At 37.5% G+C, this 23,784-nt stretch overlaps 1 protein-coding gene across 1 annotated transcript in view; it reads right to left on the bottom strand.

Moving 5' to 3' along the window:
* LOC129442956 (neuropilin-1a) overlaps positions 1-23,655 on the bottom strand; it is a 35,679-nt gene extending 12,024 nt beyond the window's left edge. Inside the window, exons 1-7 of the mRNA XM_055203296.2 lie at positions 22,772-23,655; positions 21,630-21,807; positions 11,224-11,405; positions 10,914-11,141; positions 10,572-10,739; positions 7,727-7,890; positions 501-656 (exon numbers count right to left, since the gene is read on the bottom strand). Coding sequence (XP_055059271.2) covers positions 501-656; positions 7,727-7,890; positions 10,572-10,739; positions 10,914-11,141; positions 11,224-11,405; positions 21,630-21,807; positions 22,772-22,832 — 1,137 coding nt within the window. The 5' untranslated portion in view covers positions 22,833-23,655. The remainder of the gene's footprint in view (positions 1-500; positions 657-7,726; positions 7,891-10,571; positions 10,740-10,913; positions 11,142-11,223; positions 11,406-21,629; positions 21,808-22,771) is intronic.
* Between the last annotated feature and the right edge of the window lie 129 nt (positions 23,656-23,784).

The raw sequence follows: 23,784 nt of genomic DNA, 5'->3' as shown, positions 1-23,784 counted from the left end.
TTACTTTTTAGTTACTTTTGCGTTACTTTTTCTTGGCTAAGGCTTGATCTCTTTCAGGCCTTGCATGTGTTTTTTATGAATTAAAAGTTTTGCATTCAGAAATTGCATATTTCTTCACAAAAATGTCAAGCTCTGGCCTGCCATCTCAGTTTCTGACTCAAACTGTTCCCACACAGGCATATACGCATAGAGTGCATAATATGACTACGTTTAGTTTAATTCATTACATATTTTTTTTAAATCAAATTAATTAAACTAAAAAAGTAACTTGCATTACTTTTTTGAAAAAGTAAATTAAATATTAATGTGTACATTTATAAAGTAATACATTACTTTACTCGTTACTTCAGAAAAGTAATATTATTACGTAATGCATTTTACTTGTAATGCGTTACCACCAACACTGATAATAGGATATAGTACCAGGAAAATTAAACCAGTAATATATCTATAAAAACAATAGCAATAAAGAAAACAATAAAATCAAATAAAAGACTCACAATCTGTTTGGTTTTATCTTTGATTATGATCCAGTCCTCTGCATTTGAGCTCACACTTATCTTGTACGTTTTGACAAAATAAGCTTTTTTAGTTTCCTTCGATATGGCACCTTGTGTTCCTATGGCCGTCACATACCGCAGGAACCCCAAATCCACCTATGACAGACAGACAGAGGAGACAGAACAGCTGTTATATTGTGTACCCATCCATTCTTCACTACATAGTGAATACCACATATATCAATAAAGCCTATAAGGCAAGAGAGAGTTAAAATGTGTAAAATTTTACACAGACATCACATTCTAACTGACCTTAAAATCAGATTTGAGACTACAAACCAATAAACTGATGAATGACCCAAAATCAGATTTCATCTTAACAAATAAAACATCTCCAGCACATTTCTATTCAGTTTACACTAAAATTGATCATAAAAACACGACTGTAGATTGTCCGGTCACAGATCCAGAAATATTGACAAATCACGTTGGCTGGAACAATGCCTGTATTAAATCTAAGATGTAACTTATTCTTCCTGTCTCAAGTGTTTGCGTGACTCTTGAGACAAATGAACTTGACTGACGCAACAGAAGTGTGCATAAATAGACTATTGAGAGATTCTGGTGCAATCCAAGCATTTCTGGCACAGGGGTTCCCATCTCCTTTCCATGCCATCTCTCTCTCACTTCCTCTTTCTCTCCTTCACTGTACAAGAAAATATTATCAGGGTTAATGACTTTTCAATATTGTGTCGAATCATAAGCAGACGAGCTGCCAACTAAAGCCGGCCACCGTTAATAAGCTCAACGAGTGTTAATGACCTTTAACAAGGAAACAATGGCAGGCCGGAGCCAAGTCACTTAAATGCAAGTATTGCATTGGCACATTTTTGTTAAAAACAGGATATTGGTGGGTGGGCGGGAAAAAGAGACGTTAGCAGGAAAAGGAAGAAGAATAAGGAAAGAGGAAGACGGCACTTTTAGCCGACCCCAATGTTGCTTTGCTGTTCAAAGATGACTCTCACGCTGGGGCCAAGACCAAACAGAATCAGAACCGCCCGAGGACAAGGATCACTTGTTCGGAGACAGAAACGTGAAGGATTTGGACAGGACAGACAGATGGTTCGTGAGAAGAGAGGCCATCCCTGACCAAGGCTGTGACATCATTTGCCAGCAAGCTTCAATGTGTCATCTTAACCGTGACAGTTCACACATCAGCAGTGCAACAGACCATCAGCAATCCGTTGGTTTAACCATGGGTAGAAAGTGGTTAAAGGGATAAACCGCCTAAAATGTACATTCTGTCATTGTCCACCATCATGTCACTCAAAACGCGAATAAAAGGTCAAGGCAGCTGGTGATGGTGAACAGTGGTTGCAACAAAAATACAGACATAAAATGATCTATTGTACTTGTGCAGAATCAAGCATTCAAAGTATGCAAAAAGCCAAAATGCCGAAATAATATGATCTACATTGCAAAAAATTATTTAAAAAAAAAAAAATTCTTAGTATTTTTGTCTAAAGATTCTTGAATTAAGATTGTTTTTCTTGATGAGCAAAACGCCCCAAGAAAATAAGTCAAGTTTTTAGGCCAAAAATATCAAATCTAAGTGATTTTGTGCATAAAACAAGCAACAAAATCTGCCAATGGGGTAAGCAAAAAAAAATCTTGAACATTTTTCTTAAAGGTGCAGTGTGTAATTTTTAGAAGGATCTCTTGACAGAAATGCAAAATAATATTCATAACTATATTATCAGGGGTGTATAAAGACCTTTCATAATGAACCGTTATGTTTTCATTACCTTAGAACGAGACATTTTTATCTACATACACCGAGGGTCCCCTTACATGGAAGTCGCCTTTTTGTGCCACCATGTTTCTACAAAAGCTCTTAACGGACAAACTTTTTTATTAAGTTTTTTCCAACAATGACATGTTTGTCCTGTGTCGGCTACCGTAGCTTCTCTATGCGTTTCAAAAGCAAGGGGTGAGCTGTGAACTGAGCTGTTGGTTGCAATATGCAACCTCACCACTAGATGCCGCTACAATTTACACACTGCACCTTTAAACACTAAATTCAAGAAAAATTCAAGAAAAATGTGCTTACCCCATTGGCAGATTTTTTTTGCTTGTTTTATGCACAAAATCACTTAAATATGATATTTTTGGTCTAAAAACTAGACTTATTTTCTTAGGTCGTTTAGCTCATCAAGAAAAGGCATCTTCATTCAAGAATTTTTAGATATTTTTACTCTAAACAAGACAAAAATACTACAATTTTTTTTCTTGAAAATCATTTTTTGCAGTGTACTGAACAACATCTTTTTGTTTTAAGCAAAAGATGACGAAAGGAAGCAACTTATTACACTGAGTTGACAGACTTGAGATTTTTGGGTGAACTATAACTATAATGCTGGGAAATTTCCACCATTTGACAGTACAACTGATGAAGCCAACTGGATGAGATGCAAACACATCTTCAGTAACTGGAAAGCAGATCGAGATGTGCCAAAACAAACCCTGTACAAATGCCTCTATTCGTAAAATCCTGAGAATGAAAAATCAAAGTCTACTAATATTTCAGAGGACATTATGTCTTGTTTAAAACACATAAGTGCATCTCAGACACAGGTGGTAAATATATTTCGATAAATCCACATACACACTGGCCAAAATTTATTTTTTAAATAGTTCCTTGTAATCTGCACGGGAAGGTTTTGTTCATACATAGAGGAATGACCTCTTTCTCTCTCTCTCTTTGTATGTCAGGATGAAATGTGTTTTCCAGATGTGTGTCTGTCTTAAGAAATGCAGGCGTAGTGTCAGCGTCAGCCTCGTCTATGGCTGCTAAATAAATGTCCTCATTCATAGAGGAAACCCTTCCTGCATTCACTGCCGTGAGAATGACAACATGTCAATCAAATCCATTGTGAGAACAAAGACCCACGCAAGCCGTTTCCTCTAGTGTACCCTGTATGTTTGTCTGTGTGTGTCCAGAAAAATAAAGTGCTATTGCAGATTGCCAAAACTTTGAATATGTCTCTGTAATAGCTGTTGATTCAACAGCCCTTAGTTAACAAAATCACAGTGATGCCATCTAAAGAGAAAAAATTTGATTCTCTCTCTCTTGCCCTCTGAAAGAACATAAACTGAAAATGAGGATTACCAAAACACTTTACAATAAAGTTGTATATGTCAATATTTGTTAATGCATTAGCTAATATGAACTAACAATGGACAATACTCCTACAGCATTGTTTAATCTTCGTTCCAGAGGTTGCCGGTGACTTTTTCGGTGACTCTCCCGATGCGAAGCTCATCACAACATGCACCTAGCTCATCATGTCAAAATATGTGCATCATGCGTCATGTCAAAATACGTGACAGCTGCAGACGCTTCGAAGGGGTTTATGATAGAAGAGACGCTCGAGAGATACACCCTTTCGATGCATGTTCTGCAGGCTCGTATTTTGACATGATGCATGATGCACATGGTTAACACGACACAACGAACACACATTCTGACATGATGAGCAACACACATGACACTCTGAACACATATTTTGAATTCGCACCCTCTGAAGAGAAGTCACCTGCCGCCACTGCTTAGTTCATGTTAATTTTAGCATTTACTAATACATTTTAATATCAAAAGTTGAACTAACATGAACAATTATATTTACTAGGGATGTGGCAATATTAAATTCTTAGAATGACATCTACTGATAGTTTTGCTTGGTACTTCTTTCAAATTATTATGCTGTGAAATCCTAGGAGTGCAGACCATACAAACTGCCGCTTTGTTTCACAATTCAAATTAATCACACATCATGAGTTCGGATGTGTTTTTCCACCCCATTGATTCCAATCTGCCCTGATCATCGGCTGTTCTGCCATTGTCCAATTGTGAGAAAAATTGCTTTTATCTGTCTATACCGATTATATGCCTGAATCACTGTAAAAAGTAAAAGTTGGTTTAACCTAAAAAATTCACTTTCCCAATAATTTACCTATATTTCTCAAGTTAAAATTTTTTTAGATGTTACCAATTTAAGTAATTTGTAAAATATTTTTATCTTCACATTAAAGGGGAAATTTCACAAGACTTTTTTAAGATGTAAAATAAATCTTTGGTGTCCCCAGAGTGCGTATGTAAAGTTTTAGCTCAAAATATCCCACAGATCATTTAGTTGATCTTTGAACTAAATGACAGTGCTGTGATTGGATAGTGCAGATTAAGGGGCGGTATTATCCCCTTCTGACATCACAAGGGGAGCCAAATTTCAATTACTTATTTTTCACACGCTTGCAGAGAATGGTTTTCCAAAACTAAGTTACTGGGTTGTTCTTTTTCATATTTTCTAGATTAATAAAAGCATTGTGGACCCAATTATAGCACTTAATCATGGAAAAAGTCCGATTTTCATGTCCCCCTTTAAATGAAAAATTTTGGTTGACAAAATGTAATTTTTTTTTAAGCGTAACTAAACCCCTGGTCAGAGCCTGACTCCACCCACTGGCAATATTTGAAAAATGCAAGAAAAGTGGGCAGATCCCAACGGAGATAGAGGGGATGAACTTAGCTCGTACCAAGCATGTGGTGAGATCGTAACAAGGGCGTGGTGAGCTTGAACCTGCTTACATCACAAGTTACTTTTTGGACCCAACACCCAATAGGAAAATTCAACTGCAGTAGCCACCTTTCAACCTGAAGAGGGCAGCACTCAGACGTTTTTACAGCATATATTGTAGTATTGAAACACTTTATATCCAAATGTCAAAAAACTTACTAAAATCAATGAACAGCACTAATAAACCATCATTCTTACAGATCATTAACTAAAAAAAGTTGGTTAAGGGTTTAGTTACTCTTTAAGTGTTTATAATTGAAGTAATTTGTTTAAGTAGATCTAACTTTAACTTTTTACACACTGGGTACACTGCGTATCAGTGTACCCCCAATATTAACTAACATTTACAAAGATTAATAAATGCTGAAAAATGCTATATTGCTCATTGTTAGTTCATGTTAGCTAATGCATAACTACACTGCAAAAAATTATTTAAGAATTTTTTTTTTTTGTATTTTTGTCTTGTTTTCAGTAAAAATATCTAAAAATTCTTAAATTGAGATGCTTTTCCTTAATGAGCAAAACGACCCAAGAAAATAAGTCAAAATTAATTAATTTTGTGCATAAAACAAGCAAAAAAATCTGCCAATGGGGTAAGCAAATTTTTCTTGAATTTTTCTTGAATTTGGCGTTTAAGAAAAATGTTCAAGATTTTTTGCTTACCCCATCTAAAAACTAGACTTATTTTCTCGGGTCATTTGATCATCAAGAAAAAGCATCTTAATTTAAGAATTTTTAGATATTTTTACTGAAAACAAGACCAAAAATACAAAGAATTTTTTTCTTGAAAATCATTTTTTGCAGTGTAAATGTACAAAATACAATCTTATTTTAAAGTGTTACCAATTATTTTTACCGTGTGCATCATGCGTCATTTCAAAATACGTGCCTGCTGCACACGCGTCAAAAGTGTTTATGATAAAAGAGACGCTCACGTTTACAAAATACTCGCAAGACATTAACTTAACACTAAACACTGTTTACGCATGAGATTAAGTGAGAATCGGACAAACGTGAGCGTCTCTTTTATCATAAACCCCTTCGAAGCAGGCACTTAGGGGCTGTTTACACTTAGTATTAAGATGTGTTTTCATCGATCGGATCACAAGTGGAAGACTGAGACACATCACGTTTACACCTGGTATTTAAATCCGTCTCTTTTGTCCCCTTTCGACCGCTTCTGTGCTGAATACTATGAGGGGGTGGTCTGTCGAGACGGTGGGCGAGTTTCTCTGCTGTCATTCAAACGCGAGCGGGAGTAATTATGAGTTTAAATGGATGCAAACTAATATAATGTTGGAGTCGGCTGCTTATTTAGCAAGTTAACATGCTGCACAGAGTTTTGTACGTGTGTATGTAAGAGCTTTCCTTGAATTTTCAGCGCAATTGATGAAATAGGATCGTGCAACTTTCACACGCTTTCAAAACGAAACTAAGGAGATCAGCCGCTTTAGTTTTATCAATGAAAGGCTAAAAATAGCGCTGTTCACCGTATGTTCATGCCAGAAGTCAAGAAAAGACGTAAAACTTGTGTTTAATACCTCAGATTTGATAAACGGGCAGAGAGAAGGCGGTCGCGTGTGGCTGTTCGAACTCCAAAAGCGATCCGATCGAAAGTGGTTTCGACTACCTTTGGATGTGGTTGAAAGTGGTCGCAAGTGGACGAGCTCAAAACGTTTTGAACACCGTTTACACCTGGCATTAACGTCGTCCACTTGTGATCCGATCGATGAAAACGCATGTTAATGCCAAGTGTAAACAGCCTCTTATTTTGGCATGACATGTGATGCGCATAAGTTTAGATAACGCACTGAACACATATTTTGACATGACAAGCTAAGTACATGTAGTGACGAACTTCGCGTCGTGCACCCTTGATAAATAAGTCACTGGCCGCCACTGGTAAATTTTTTAAAGAGGTCACAAAGAAAGTGAACATAATAAATGTACTACTTTTATAGTTTCTATAATGAGCTAATAATATTATCTATCCAGTAACACTATATCATACTAAGATTTAAATGAAAATACTAATTTGTGGGGATATTATAAAGTGGTTCCTCATTATTAAAATAGTGCAACCTGAATATTGCAAAACAAAGATGTTCTCATTAATGTAATGTGTGTGTGAATGCATATATGTGTGTATGTGCATGCAAACTTTTTTATTACATTTGGCTGAAATCAATGGCCCTTAAATGCCAAACACAAACACTTACATTTACTGTCAAGCATAACTTTTACCCTTTTTAAATACGGAGTAAATAAAGAACATTGAGTCTATTATGCATGTAAGATCATGTTTTCACTATTAAAATAAAACCGTGCTTCCTTGTAAAATCCTAAACTGTGTGTCTGCTTTCTGCCTACATTGTTGAGATCGAATGTTCCCACAAGGATAGTAAACCTGAAATCACATTTGTGGGGAGCAGGCAATGATCCTCGTGAGGTCAATAAACAGAGTAACAATTTAATTAAAATCTTAGTACTGGGTAGTGTTATGGGATAGAAATGATCATTAGCTCAATATAGAAACAATAGAAGTGAATGGAAAGTCCTCATCATGATGGAGAAAAACACATGTCCGTGTACCTGTATCCATTCCTTAGCCGAGTCATCTGATGGCGTCCATCCGTTGTCAGGGTATTGAAGTCTGGAGCGCAATGGAGACCAGCTGGGATTATACTGTGAGGATGCAGTGATTCTGTCATCTGTGATCTCACCACTTGCCATCCCTAAAGGAGACATACATTCACCTACACACAAACAAAAGACATGTATTGAGTATTTAGGGAAACATAAACAGCAAACTGTCAACATAAAATCAGAAATATGAAAAATTGATAGTTTCGACTGGATAAGCCACTTTTATATTAGGTTATGTGTGCATGTGTGTGTGTGTGAGTCAGATGTCCTCTGTTTTCTCAACAGGAAGTTAAGAGTCTTTTATGTCTGCCCACAATTGACCCATAAAGTGACCGACTGTCCCATGTGACATGAAATAAAGATGAATTATAAGCTGACAACCTCACTTCACTTTATTACACAGCTGAACACGCGCAAACACAGCTTTGTGTAGTCAGGCTAAACTTGGTTCGGGTCTCAAAGGAGTTTTGGTTTTCATTCGGTACCATCAAACGCATTATTGCCACATTATTGCTAACAGTCTCAGTTAGCGTCTCTCTGAAAACTTGATAGATGAGTTTAATAAAAGCCCTGGACAAGCTTAGCTGAGAAGGCAGAAATGTCCGCAGAGTTTACACCCATTGTCATCTTTGCCGTTGGATTTATTAAACGTATTGTTGCTTCAAAAACGAAACATTCTCTTGATACTTTACGATGAAAGCGTTTGATGTATTGTGTAGACACATACTGTCCCAATCATCAACGCATTAACATGGCCACCCACATTTACACATCAATGGCTGTCTTATATTGGAACCAACAGCAAATCTGCAATGCATAAGCCTTGTTATTTTAAATGCAAAGATTGGATAGCCAGTTATAAAAGAAGTCATTTACAAAGGTACAATGGAGCATAATAGAGAGAGGTTGCCAATGTAATGTTACAAAGTAATTTGCGACTGATCTAAGTGCCAGAAACCCTGACAAACATTATAAGCAGACTTAAAGGGCCCATATTAAGCAAAATCCATTTTATAAGGTGTTTGGACATAAATGTGTGTTGGCAGTGTGTAAACACAATGGGTCTCATTCACTATGCGTATGCACAAATTTGTGAGTGAGATACGGATGTTTTACGAACAAATCGTGATTCAACAAAAATGTTCGTATCAAAATTTCTTCTAAATGTACGCAAAAATAAAACCACTTGTACGCAATAATCACATACACTATAATCAAATACTAGTCTACAATTATAATGTTTATAATAATGTTGATATATAAAATTTAAATGATTATAATTTATATTATAATATTTTCTGTATTATATATTATTATAGACGATCTATAGATTATATTATACATTATTATAGCCTACTTATTTTTTTCTGAACATATAAAAAGGATGCGCATAATGACAAATCTTCACGTTTCCTTCCTCACTTTTTAAATCTCTATATACAAGCGTCTGCTTAATGCCTAATGTAAACGTCATGTAAATGTAATGAGAAGTCCAAACGTCAATCGCTTGATCTCCTGTCTGTTTCAGTTTAGATACAGATGCACGTCTCTGTCATATTAATTAAATGTCATTCGTTAAAGCAACACTATGTAGTTTCCATGTAAAAATGACTTACGGCTCCCCCATGTGGTTGAAAAGCGCAACAGTGCCTGGTATCAGACACTCTTCTGCAGGCAGGGGGAGGGGCGGGGCTGTGTTTCCTACCCTCCACCGCCACTTTCGGAGTGTGCTTGTAGCAGCTAGGAGGCTGCTCAGGTTGCAGCAACAGTACAATTTGTCCAGTTAAAAGTTGTTCTACACTGAAATAATTTTAGAGACATTATTTAAAGATAAAAAACTACTTGGTGTTGCTTTAATGCATTCAATACTTCTTTAATGTTTCTCCGGTAGGTGGACAGCGCTGGCTTCCTCCAGCGACAGCAAAACCTCCCAAATAAAAAAAATGCGAAGCAAAGCGAAAATTTACCGATAATAAATATGATCATGGATTTCTTTTCGAGCTCTTTTGCTTCTATGACAAACTGCTCTAAAATTTTCCTGACGACCAGCGCTGCGCAAAACCCTTACATGGAGCTGGTTTGGGCGTGTTTTATGCAAATTACCAACCTGCTGCACATGACCACTCATGTAGAACACTTCAAATTCATTAACGTAAGAACAAACTCATTTGTGTACGCATGTGTTGTGAATTAGGCGGAAAGTTTTCGTGAGAAGTTCAAGTGTGCATATAAATACGTACGCAATTATTATTGAATAATACCTAATAACCCTACAATGAAAAAAATCCACCCACTCTATCATTTCTATCCCCATGCATTAAACCAAAGCAGTCTCATTAGACATGCTGTTTTAATTCTCTAGTTAATGTGACATCACACTGATAAAGCCCCACCCATGGCCACTAACTGACTGGTTTATTTTACCTTAAAGCATTTCTAAATGTGTTTGTTCGCACATTACGGCGCTAATGCAGCTAAAGATACTATTGTCTGACATCTATTTTTAACCAAAAGCGCTCATTGTCTGTTGATAAGGGAGTGAGGAGCAGTAGCTCATTTGCTTTTAAAGGTACACACATGAAAAAGGCATTAATTTGCTCCCACCCAAATGGTGGCAATTTGGATGTTATAATAAATAAGCTGTGGGGTTGTTTTGAGCTAAAACTTCACAAACACATTCTGGGCACACCAGAAACTTATATTACATATTGTAAAAAGATGCATAATTGTATAAAATGGACATTAATGTAGGATATGTAAGAAAACATAGCATATGAGACATTAATCTAACCATTGTGCTCCTGGGATGGCTCCGGGGTGCTTCGGATGCTGTAGTAGGCTGAAAATCCTTCCTTGGCGATGGCGTTATCTGTGTGGATACTGAGAGAGAGAACGCCCGTGTAGGAGATAATATGGCCCGGGTGCCTAGAGCCACAGTACCGACCAATATGAGGACCGACTGAGAGAGAGAGAAACAAAGATATACAAATGTGTCCAAATACTACATATATTCAACTAAGTAGCAAAATTCTCTAAACAAGCAGTACAGTCAGAGTAATAATTTTTGAAAATAATAAATAATAATAATCTTTTTAAAAAATGTGTGTTCCTTGCTATTGAGATTTTTCATTACCTGTTGGATATCCGTCCCAAATCTCCAGATAGTCAAATCTGCAGACAGCCCCAGCAGGTGCAGTTGTGTCTGGTTCCATACTGAAGCTCTGGAAGTCCAGGACGATCTCTGCCATCTTGGGTGCGAAGATGATAAAGGTGCACTCGAGATTGTTCGGGTACTTTTCAGGGTAACCAGGGGTTTGAATTACTCCATGTGGTGCCGTGAAATTTCTGGAACATTCAGTACCTGCTCAAAAAGTAAAATTATGGTATGAGGGTATTTAGTGTGATTATGTCAAGAGAGAAAGACTGTGTGTGTTTACCGGTACCTGTACGGTGTATCTCGTAGCGGATGCTGAATCCAGCACCTGTGCTTTCATAGTCAGAGGTGAATTTAATGAGCAGAGCGTTTCCACTAGAGATGATTGGAGATGGAGCGATTTTGCCGCAGAACCTCCCAGGAGAGAAAGCCTGCTCATCTGCACCATCAAACACCTGTACAAAATCATACCTACACACACACACATACCGTGTTGAAGTCAGAATTGCATGTTTGGTTCAAATACTGTAAGTTTATTGTAGTTTATGCAGTGGCGGTCGGTGACTTCTTTTTTCGAGGGCGCACGATGCAAAGTTCGTCACAACATGTATGTAGCCCGTCATGTGTGGGGTTCGTAATTTCAAAATATGTGTTTTGCGCGTCGAGTGATCCTCTGTGCATCACGTGTCTTGTCAAAATAAGTGCCTGCTGCAGACGCATCTAAAGGGTTTAGGATAAAAAGACACACGTTTGCCAGATACTCGCATAATCTCATGTGTAGTCAAAGTTTACTGTTAAGGAAGTGTCTTGCGTGGATTTTGTGAACGTGAGCGTTTCTTTGTTCATAAGCGGTTTTGACGCGTGTACAACAGGCACTTATTTTGACAAAACACGTGATGCATTTGGTTCACATGACGCAACAAACACATATTTTGAATTTGCGCTTATATTATATACATATATACACACACACTCACCTAAAGGATTATTAGGAAAACCTGTTCAATTTCTCATTAATGCAATGGTGTAATGGTGTGGGCAAACTTCTTGGCACACTTTAGGTCCTTTAGTGCCAATTGGGTATCGTTTAAATGCCACGACCAACCTGAGCATTGTTTCTGACCATGTCCATCACTTTATGACCACCATGTACCCATCCTCTGATGGCTACTTCCAGCAGGATAATGCACCATGTTACAAAGCTCGTACAATTTAAAATATATATATATATTATATCGCGATTAATCAAATTCAAAATAAAGGTTTGTTTTGAAAATAAAATGTGTGTGCACTGTGTGTAATTATTTTGTATATATATTTTGATTTTGATATTTTATATTACATATAAATAAATTTAATTATAAATAAATAAATAAATAAATAAATAAATGTTTTCTTAAATGAATACATGTAAATATTTTTTGTTTATTATTATGTATACATAATAATTACACACATTGCACACAAATATATTAAGCAAACCCAACTTTTATTTTTTATGCGATTAATCACGATTAATCTTTTGACAGCCCTAATATTTTTCAAAAATCTAATCTAATCAATTTTGGATTATGAAGTTGGTTTGTGTGTGTGTGTGTGTGTGTGGGTGGGTGTGTGAGTTTGTGTGTGTGTGTGTGTGTGTGTGTGTGTGTGTGTGTGTGTGTGTGTGTGTGTGTGTGTGTGTGTGTGTGTACACCTTAACAAATATATAAAAAACAGATTGATTCCTGTTATTAGAAAACTAAAATTGCATTTGAAAATATATGACTTAGACTGAATATTGAAGAAAAAGCAGCCAATAAGAGCCCAGATTAAATGTGAACTCAACATTCTTTAATCTTCATTATATGGTGAAACCTCAAGAAGCTTGTTGATAAAATGACATGATTTTGCAATTTCTAGGTAAAGGGTGGCTGAACTTCAGATGATAAAATATAACAGAGTTGTGATTTATTTTGGATGCTTTAAACCACAACATACAGTAATTCCCACAGTTATATTTGTGTTATCCTATAGTTTGGATGTGTTTATTATAAGTCTGTAATGTGGAAAAATATAAATAAAGAATGAAGGAGTGTTTTAAAACATTTGACCGGTAGTGTATATATGTGTGTGTGGATAAAGCATTATACAGCCATTAGAGCAAATGTTACAACACTGTGAAACCTCATTTTATTGCCTTACAATAACTTTCGTATGAGTCATTTGGTTTGACTCAATCCATCAACACCAACAGATCATACAAAACCCGAAAACATGAGGCATTTCCTGCTGACCTGACACTGGTTTTACACACAGGACCCCTGTGAGTACATTTACGCTCTTGTGCTCTGCTGTAACCAAAGACACTGACGGTCAATGTGACCTCTGCCCTCTCACCACCATCTGACCCTTGTGGGAGCAGAAGCGTGCTTTCTTACCTCCTGATAGATCGCTCCTGTTCACTGGACTCAAACTACACCCTGATGTTTATATTTTAATCAATGGATCACAAACAATAGGAAGATTTTATTTACGCATATTCTATGCAAATGTTATGGGTTCTTGTAGATTTAATACTGATACAGCATTGTGTTAGGAATGCAAAGGGCATAGGTTTAATCCACAGGAAACATGCATGCTATTTAATGTATTACTTGAATGCACTGTAGGTCACTTTGGATTAAAGAGTTTGCCAAATGCATACATGTAAATGTATAAGATGTCTAGCATCATGCTTTACCAGTGGACCCACAGGAAAACAGAAATCAATATTCTTTAAGCATGAGTTGTAGATTTATGGAAAGTAAATAAATTCATTCTTTTAATGTGATAAACTGGAAAAATCTGCATCACTGAGTTGATAACAGAGGTGCTTTTCGGTTTCTGCATGTTTTTGGTGGAGAGATTAAGAGAAAGTCTAGCACTGACAACAGATCTGTTCACTTTCTAGAGAAACTCAGTAAGTATGTTGATCAAAACTAGTTTTCTATTGAGTAACACACATACACAGAGAACAGGGATGTGAAAGATGCTGATATTATGACTTACTGAGAGTTAAACAAACTAACAATAAAAACTGTCAGGAGGGAAATGTTTAGTTCTGCATATTTGCTTTGATCGAATGTCAGTGTATCCACAAGAGAGAGAGAATAACAGCGTGCGTCTGATCATAGTTTAAAGAAAGAGACGCAGTGAATTATGAAGACGTTCGTGCATTTGCCGAATGCTTTTATCCAACGCGACTTACAGTCCACTTTAGGTCATACAGTATAAATTTTATCAATTCAAAAGCATCATCTGGGAATTGAGCCAATAACCTTGGCTTTCCTAGCACGATGCTCTACTCGTGGAGATACAAAAATAGAAAAGAACAAATCAGAATTCAGACAACAGAGGCTTAACATCAGACAGACTAATAATACTCTCCTGTAAATGTTGATGTTAGGACTGCATTTTTAGCTCGCTTGTTCATATATCGCTGCCATTATGCTAAAGAGTTGTAAGTGGTTGCTGTAGGGTGAGGCAAGGTGATTGCAAGGGTGTTCGGGATAGTTAATGGTAGCTTTTTGGTAGCCAGTGGCGGCCGGTGACTTCTTTTCTTGAGGGTGCACAATGCGAAGTTTGACACAACATGTATGTAACCCGTCATGTGTGTGGTTCGTAATTTCAAAATATGTGTTCTGCGTGTCGAGTGATCGTATGTGCATCACGTGTCTTGTCAAAATAAGTGCCTGTTGCAGACGCGTCTAAAGAGTTTATGATAAAAGACACGCTCGCGTTAGCCAGATACTCGCATAATCTCATGCATAATCAGAGTTTATTAGTCCATTTTCTTAGAAGAAAGGTCCAGATGGTTTGCTCACCACCATGTCATCCAAGATGTTGATGTCTTTCTTTGTTCAGTCTAGAGGAGATTGTGTTTTTTGGGGAAAACATTGCAGAATTTTTCTAATTTTGATGGACTTTGATAGAACCCAACATTTAATACTTAACTCAACACGTAACGTTTTTTTTCAACTGAGTTTCAAGGGACTGTGGACAATCCCAAGCGAGGCATGGGGGTCTTGTCTAGCGAAACGATTGTCATTTTTGACAAGAAAAATAACAAATATACAATTTTAAAGCACAACTTCTCGTCGTGTAGATCCGGTGTTGTGTCGAAGTCTGTTCCCCCTATTTTTCCCTTCAGTGTAGTGTTTTTATGGCGTTTTTATCACGTTATAGGTTTTATTATTTATATATTTAAAGTTTTAATGGCTACTGAGATGTATATGTGTGCATTTCTGTAATGTATATCTGTATTGTTCTTAATGGCAAGTCAATTATTTTTACAGTATGAATCATATTATATGTATAATATTTATTTAATTATGTATGCAAACATTACATTTTTAAAACAACCAGTAAAGGAAAAAAAAAGAAAAAGACAGGCTATATTTTAAAATAAATACCCTACTAGAAAACTGTCAAATGTATGAAATATTTAATAAATTGTATTATAAAATTCATGATATTATGCCTTTTTAGTATAACCAATTCAAATCTTTAATCTTTCTAAATGTAACGTGATGAAAACGTTATAAAAGCACTACACTAAAGGGAAACATATGGGAACTGAGTTCGACACAACACCGGTCGTGATGCGCCAGCTGACCCCACTACGTCACCGCAATACATCATGACTTCAAGAGGTCACAGAGGACGAACGCGAAACTCCGCCCCATTGTTTACAAGCGTCTTGAAAGAGGACCGTTCCTACGTTGTTGTATGTCAACTGATACTAATTAATGTCTTTGTGGCAGTTTATTGTTTAAAATGGTCCGCAAATGTGCGTTTTATATATGTAACACGTGACCTCCCCACGTCACTACGCATTTACGTTAGGTCGCGCTGGACCGGACCATGACGAAAAGTTGTGGTTTAAAAGTATTTATTTTTTTATTTTTCTTGTCAAAAATGACAATCGTTTCGCTAGATAAGACCCTTATGCCTCGTTTGGGATTCTTTATAGTCCTTTGAAACTCTTAAACTGTTAAGTGTTGAGTTAAGTATTAAATGTTGGGTTCTATTAAAGTCCATTAAAATTAGAAAAATTCTACGTTTTCTTCAAAAAACATAATTTCTTCTGGACTGAACAAAGAAAGACATCAACATTTTTGATGACATGGTGGTGAGTAAATTATCTGGATTTTTCTTTTAAGAAAATTGAATATTCCTTTAAGGGAGTGTCTTGCGTGTATTTTGTGAATGTGAGCGTCTCTTTTATCAGAAACGGTTTTAACGCGTGTGCAGCAGGAACTTATTTTGACAAAACATGTGATGCTAGGGCTGTAACGATTTAATGTGTGTCCCATTGAAAATGTCTGAAATCGATTCGGAATCGCAAGGCTGCAATTCTGTGTTTCATGAACAGCTTGTACGTGTACTACGGCATTTGGTCAGTAGGAAGTCCTTATCAATCTAAAATCATTATGAGTCCGAGTCGTTTATAACGTGCAATTAAAAAAGCAACACTTGTTAAACAAAATCATTCAAAATATTCTTTATCATGAAAATACCTAAAACAATTTGAAGAACAGTGATATAAGTATTCCTGTAGACATTTCCTGGAATAGCGTTTGTAATGCTACTTCTTCTGTGGCACAAAGGGTGTTTCTGCAAGAGAGCGCCCCCTGGCTTTTGGATGTGCCGGGATTTCACCGTAATTCATTAAAATTCATTCATTGAGAAAACGCACATTTGCACGGTTAATCGTGATGCACATGGTTTACATGACGCAATAATCACATATTTTGAATTTGCGCCCCTCGGAAGAGTAGTCACGAGCCACTGTTAGTAGCTACATTGCAAATTAAGTCTACATTAGATACACTAATGATTAAAAATGGTCCCTATAGCTGTCACTGGGGTAGTACCCCTTCAAAAAGTAACATATTTGAGTTCATAATAGTACCTTAGAGGTACATACTGGTACCACATGCATACATTTATGTACCTAAATGGTACATATTAGGACCTTTTTAAAGAGAACTGCATTTGTGACCATTTTATTTATTTCTTGACCAACTTGCATCCCTCTTTCTGCTATCATACAGTGAGTGTACAGTGAGTTACTTTACAAATAATGTCAAACTCTCATAAAGCATCATTTGATTGATCTACAGCTGTAGCACAAACTTTTAAAAAGGGGTTTGTTCAAATCCGTGCATTAGCAAGCACCATCTTTTAGGAGGGCTGTTAAGAGGGCACAGAGAGAGAGTCATTAATGATTAATATGTGCAGCATTTTTAAAGCATTCCCACACAACAAAGCCATTAATGATGAACATTACTTCTGCTTCATAAGTGTGTGTGTAAGGCTTTAGATGAATCAATCCTCATAAATGTTGCAGCGTATTACTTATGATTTCTCTCCTGGAGCACACATCATAAAACCAAACTATAAACTGTATCTCTCTCTTTCTATTCATGTTAAATGAAGAATGTAGATTGTGTACGGGTTTGTCTGGAAGGGACAGATTTACATAAATGACCTCACGAATACAGTGAAGCCTTATTTAAAGACTTATAAACCTGTCAAATCATGTTTGCTTTAAATGTGTAGACCGGTTTGTGTGAATTTTTAGCTGAAAACCATTGCATTCTCGCTATAGCTTTTAAAGTCTATCTCTCTGTGTGTGTGTGAGGTGTCACAGGAACATATGTGTCTGATTTCACACTAATGACATTACTGTCTAGGGCCAAAGGCAATTGCAGCCCAGACCCTCTCACCAGAGACCCTTAAGATAAGACAAGAATGCACTACACGCATCGTTAATCTGAGACACTAGATAACATGAGTTCCTAATGCAGTAAAAATAATCACATTCCCAAATGTATAGCAGCACTCCGGTGCCAAAATATCTCAGCATGTGCATTTGTGGTCAGAAGGAAACTATGGATCTTTCTGAATGAGATGAAAATGCATGGAAATGTCCTGAAGTTTTTTTTACTGTAATTTACCGTATATACCAATTTGAGATTGTACCCTGAGCTGTTCTCCGAGCACGTACTTGGACTCGGAAATTGTTTCTATAGCAACGCTCATAATGCCAAAACTGATCTGCGTGTAGCTTTCCTGTTTAATCACTGCACACTTAATTCGCCTATGTAAGCTATTAAAAATATTTAAGAAAAGATAAAGCATCAGGTGACTATCATTATTAAAATAATATTAAATGTGTTATGGTCGTGTACGAGTGTCACATTGCTTTGGTATGTAAGTCTCACTTTTCATGAACCAAACAAATTCCAATCTAAATTCTCCTTCAAATTAAATCCTGTTTTACTAGGATATACAGGAGATTATAGAAATAAAGTGGATTGAAAACAACATTTGACTTTAAAGTCTCTGTAAAGTCAGATAATAAATATACAAATGAGTTTGTGACACCAAAAAAACATGTTATTAACCAACCAGACCAAGTAAATAAAACAAGTTATCAAAATCTTGGAAAACAAAGCAGCTTTCTCTGCTCTCAAACGTTGGGGCGTGTCCCAGTCTGCGCCAAAACCACGCCCACTCGCGGGAAAGCTTGCCTTCTCTCTCAACTTTCTAAAACTGCTACAACCTGAATGGATACTCAAGATTGTGTTATAGGGCTGACACACCAAACGCGAAATCAAAGATTTGCGCAAGACAAGTAGATTGCATACGAAGTCAATGAAAATACGCAAATAGGTGTGAATGACGCTATTTGGGTGGCGCAATTGCCGCGAAAAAACACGCTATTCGCCTAATGGGGCATACACAACAAACAAGAGTTTAATGATTTGTGCGAGTAGATTACAAACAAAGTCAATGCAATCAGACGCGTCCTTGTGTGACATGATATGTGCGAAAAATTCACATGAAATGAAGTTAAATCCCGCAAGTAATCTAGAGCAAGTAACGTGATTCCCCATATTTGGTGTGTACGTAGCATAAAACACGTCTTTGTTCAAGTTGAAAATATTCGGTTCAAGCTAAAAATTCGCATGACAACAAGTTAAATCCAGCAAGTAATCTAGAGCAAGTAACGTGATTCCCCACATTTGGTGTGTACGTAGCATAAAACGCGTCTTCGTTCAAGTTGAAAATATTCAGTTCAAGCTAAAAATTCACATGACAACAAGTTAAATCCCGCAAGTAATCTAGAGCAAGTAACGCAATTCCCCGCGTTTGGTGTGTACGTAGCATAAAACACATCTTCTTTCAAGTTGAAAATATTCGATTCAAGCTAAAAATTCGCATGACAACAAGTTAAATCCCGCAAGTAATCTAGAGCGAGTAACGGGATTCCCCACATTTGGTGTGCATGTAGCATAAAACGCATCTTCGTTCAAGTTGAAAATATTCGGTTCAAGCTAAAAATTCGCATGACAACAAGTTAAATCCCGCAAGTAATCTAGAGCAAGTAACGCGATTCCCCACGTTTGGTGTGTACGTAGCATAAAACACATCTTCTTTCAAGTTGAAAATATTCGGTCCAAGCAAAAAATTCACATGACACGAAGTTAAATCCTGGGAGTAATCTAGAGCGATGAACGCGATGCATCGCATTTTGTGTGTACGCATTAGAGACGGGGCCATGTGCGGTGGCTCAAGTGCATCGTTGAGCCCCCATTTTGACCCTACACAAATAATCCTGAATTTAGAAATGGTAAAAAACTGTTAAACGATCTAATGGGGCATACACGCCAAACGCAAATTTAACGATTGGCGTGAGTAGATTACATACAACATCCATGCCAATAAGCGAATAGATGCAAACCTGCGATGCAAATGACGCAAATTGGTTGATGCGATTGCCACGATAACATGCACTATTTGCCTCCAACGCATTTTCGTGCAAGTTGAAAATATTCAACCACAACGAAAACTTTGCATGACACGAAGTTAAATCCCACAAGTAATCTAGAGGAAGGAACGCTATGCTTTGCATTTGGTGTGCATAACTCTGCAATTCAGTACTACATATTTTACCGTCTTTTTGAAGTGTTTCAGCAATACATTTCTAACATTTATAATGTGTCCAGAAATAATTTTCAAGATTGACTTTACAACTGCGGAGGCTAATGTCATGTTGATTATTTTAAGTGAATAAAACTCAACTTCCTGGTACAAATTTGACTGACAAGTGAATTGTTTTCACTACATGAAAACTCATAATCACGGTAATCCTGCCAATATGAAACCAGCATAAAGGTCAACATCTCAAACCTCACAGGATGGATGTGTAACCAGGCTAATCTTAAAAGACATCTAACGTCTGCTCTATGACATAATATGTTAAATGAAAAGCCTATTACATCCGATGTGTTGTTCCCTGCAGCCAAGCGCAAAAAAGGAGGGTATGTTTCCAGTCATCTCCTGGGTTTTTCCGCAGGGTTGGTTTTGATAATGTTCACCATCATTGCTGCAGTTTCGCCGGAGCTAAAACTGAACTCAGTCCAAAAACAACACAAAAGCATCTGGTCCAGGTTAAAGTGAGGTTCAGAGTACCTTTCTTGTTCTGAGATCCACATTCATGGAAATTCACCCCAAAATACCAAATCACGCGATATGTACAGCCAAATTCTAAAATAGCATTGTAAATGAAGGCAATACCAAGTTTGTTTTCACATGTTGCATTTTTAATATACATCAGGTGGCTAATGTTCCTGTAGCTCAATTGGTATCATTGTGTAAGGTCATGGGTTTGATCTCCAGGGAAAACACATACCGATATAAAAAATGTATGCTTGATCTGGTTTATGCTTCCTACCGGATATAAAAGGTTGAATTAAATGCATTTTATTGTGATGCAATGTGTGAGCAGTTTATTTGAAAAAATTTGCATACAATACAAAGTATACTTTGTAAAAAACATTATTCTTATATGCACTTTAAGCACACCCTAAATCATTCTTTTTTTAATCTCTCTCTCTCTCTCTCACACACACACACACACACACACACACAAATACACACAAACTAAACAAGATGGACTGAAGAAAGTGGGGAGAGAAAGGGATGGTCATGGTCTGTTTACTACTCTCACATCCCCCCCAGGGGCCCACAGCAGGCCACTAGGCAGAAGGGACTTTCATTGGTCCCTTGGCACCGTAATCCAACCCAATAGTAAACCAGGTCTGTGTGACTGACAGCTGCAAATTTATGCCCCATTTATACGAGCCGTTTGTTAAAAATGACCAAGAAAGTCATTACATCTATTTCGTTCATGATCTTTTGTCCGCACAAAGCCCATTGTGTGGAAACCGCTGAATTAAACCGCAATGCAATAACATCTCTAACCTCAATACCATTTAATGCCATTGCCTTTCAGTCTCCTCATTAAGAAAACACTCATCTTAATAACCAAGTGATGCCAAACCCTTATCAGACTATGAAACAAAGAGTTAGCAAATCACATGTGTCTTTTGCATTTTTCTGTTTTGACCCCCGGCATTCTTTTCATTCATGAGATTTCCTCTTGGGAAAAATATTCCCTCTTTTCCTTTGAAAAAAAACCCCATCTGTTTGAAGTATGTAGCTCTCACGTCTTTCTTTAAACAGATCTAGTTCACTTTCTCAATTCAGCTTTTGAAAAATAAATATTTCGTTTTTAGCCAACAGGTGGCACACCGGGTTGAATTGTTTTGTATCTACATTATTGTGATGTTTTCGTTTCCTCCAAATAAAAAAACGACTCACTTGCATTCCCTGCTCTCCAGGTCGAAGTGCGGGTTGAAGTTAATGAGAATCTTCTGCTGTGGCTCTGGCGCTTGGATCAGCCACGTGCACTGCTGGTTCACCGGGTATCCAGTCGGGTAACCGGGAGAGGTCACATACCCGGCGCTGTTGATCGTGATTGTTGAACCGCAGGGACTTTCTACAAGCCAGAGAGGAGATGGAGGAAGACATGCCGTTTAAAAACAACTCGCATTTTTATAATGCATTCAGGAAATAATGGTAACAGCACAAATAATGTCAAACACATTGCGCTGTATTCTTGCAAGCTGTTCAACATATTGATCAGATTAGATGATCGATAATCGACCAGTGTCTAAAATGACAAAAAGCCTCCGGGAAAGGAAGTCAACTGTAAGGACAATTCAGGTAAATTAGGACACTTTCACTTTTTGATATTATGGATAGCTGTTGTGACCCAAGTGACCCAATTTTTTGTGCAGTTGTGGGGGGATGATATGGCACTGGGTCTGAGTGTTTGAGTCTGATAACACACCCTCTCTCTCTCTCTCTCTCTCTCTCTCTCTCTCTCTCGCTCTCTCTCTCTCTCTCTCACACGCGCGCGCACACACACACAAAAAAATACACATACACAAACAGAAGAACAGTACGAGCGAGTCTTAACGCATCTTTCTCAGAGACACTGCTAAAATATACGACTAATATACTTTAAAATATAATAAATATTATTATGCAATGCATTTAACAAATTAAACGTATTAAAGACGATGTTTTAAAATAGCATATTGTTTAAAAAAATAGTTAGGTAAACTAAAATTGTTTTCTTTGTGGCAACATTTAATTTAACTAGTTACATTAAAGTCAAAAATATTCTTTATGACTAAATCGACGTGACCATTAGGTTACACCAGTGTTTTAATGGTCAGACCAGGTAAGTTTACAGTAGCTTTTTTGGTCACCAAAAATAGAGTAGAAACTGATTTAAACTTATGTACAGCAAAAAATGGGTTTGATTAGTTTGTGTTAATCTTAACTGCGTTTTTCTATGCCTGTCTTACTTATAGTTCTTTCTTTTAGCCCGCTAGTTTTACAGGTGAGCACCTTTCCTAGGCACCGCTATTCAAAACACCCGATAATAAACTCACCCGTTAGAGCGCGAACGACGGACAAGCCCGTTAGAGTCACAAACAGCAAAAGCCAATACATCCTCAAACACTTCGGTCTGTTCACTTAAATCCTCTGGATTTTGTACTTGATATTTCTGAATCCACACGGTAGTTTGTATGAGGCTGGAGAGAGCGCGTCAGGCGGAGCGCATCCTGTCACTTACACACCGGTGACTTCTTTTCCATACCGTGCAGAACAAAACACTTCATCCTCAGTCTGCAAACTCTCAATAAACCAGCGCCGTAGTAGCTACAATTTCATAATCCAAAGTCTAGAGGGACTTGACAGCGCGTCTCCGTTGCCAATTGGGTTGTGGGCGCTTCTGCGGGCGCGCAGTCGGGTCACTCCCTTAAATGACTGATTTCCGTCCTCTGTCGCGCGTGGACAGGCACCGGTGGGTATATTTAGCAGGTTCTCATTGGCGTGAAGGTCTCAACATCCGATCTGAATACTGTGGGTCTCCAAACTCTGCTGCTTTGGTTGCGCGCTCCTCTCGTTCCTCCTCCTTGAGAGAGAATGAGCAGCACTGGAAACAAGCAAACCCTCTAACCCCTTCCAGGCAGAGACGCGCTGTCGCTCTGCCAACCAGACACGGAGACTGTGGGCCAAACCAAAGAGACTTCGCGCTAAATTTGCGTGGGAGCGCAATGCTGAAACAAGATGTTGCTCAAAGTGCCCAATTAGTCAACAGAAGAATAAGACGACTTTGCGCGGATTACCATCACACACAGTTGTATTTTATTGCTAAACACAACACATGTGAATAATTTGCATCTGGTTTTCCTAATCTCCTAACGCTTATTGGGTTTTGTGCGTCTTTGCGCATTGCAATAAGGATTAGAAGCGGGCCAACTCCACGAATCTGTTCTCTGGCTCGTGACACAGTGACATAAAAATGTGTAGCACGTAGTCACTTGCAGGCTCAGAGGCGCAACAGAGCAGCCAGCACTGCAATCTGATCATCCACTGGGAAAGAGAGAGAGAAATATTT

This window comes from Misgurnus anguillicaudatus, chromosome 2 (assembly GCF_027580225.2).
Source record: "Misgurnus anguillicaudatus chromosome 2, ASM2758022v2, whole genome shotgun sequence".
Taxonomy (NCBI): Eukaryota; Metazoa; Chordata; class Actinopteri; order Cypriniformes; family Cobitidae; genus Misgurnus; species Misgurnus anguillicaudatus.
This window is presented reverse-complemented; position numbering and strand designations above follow the sequence as displayed.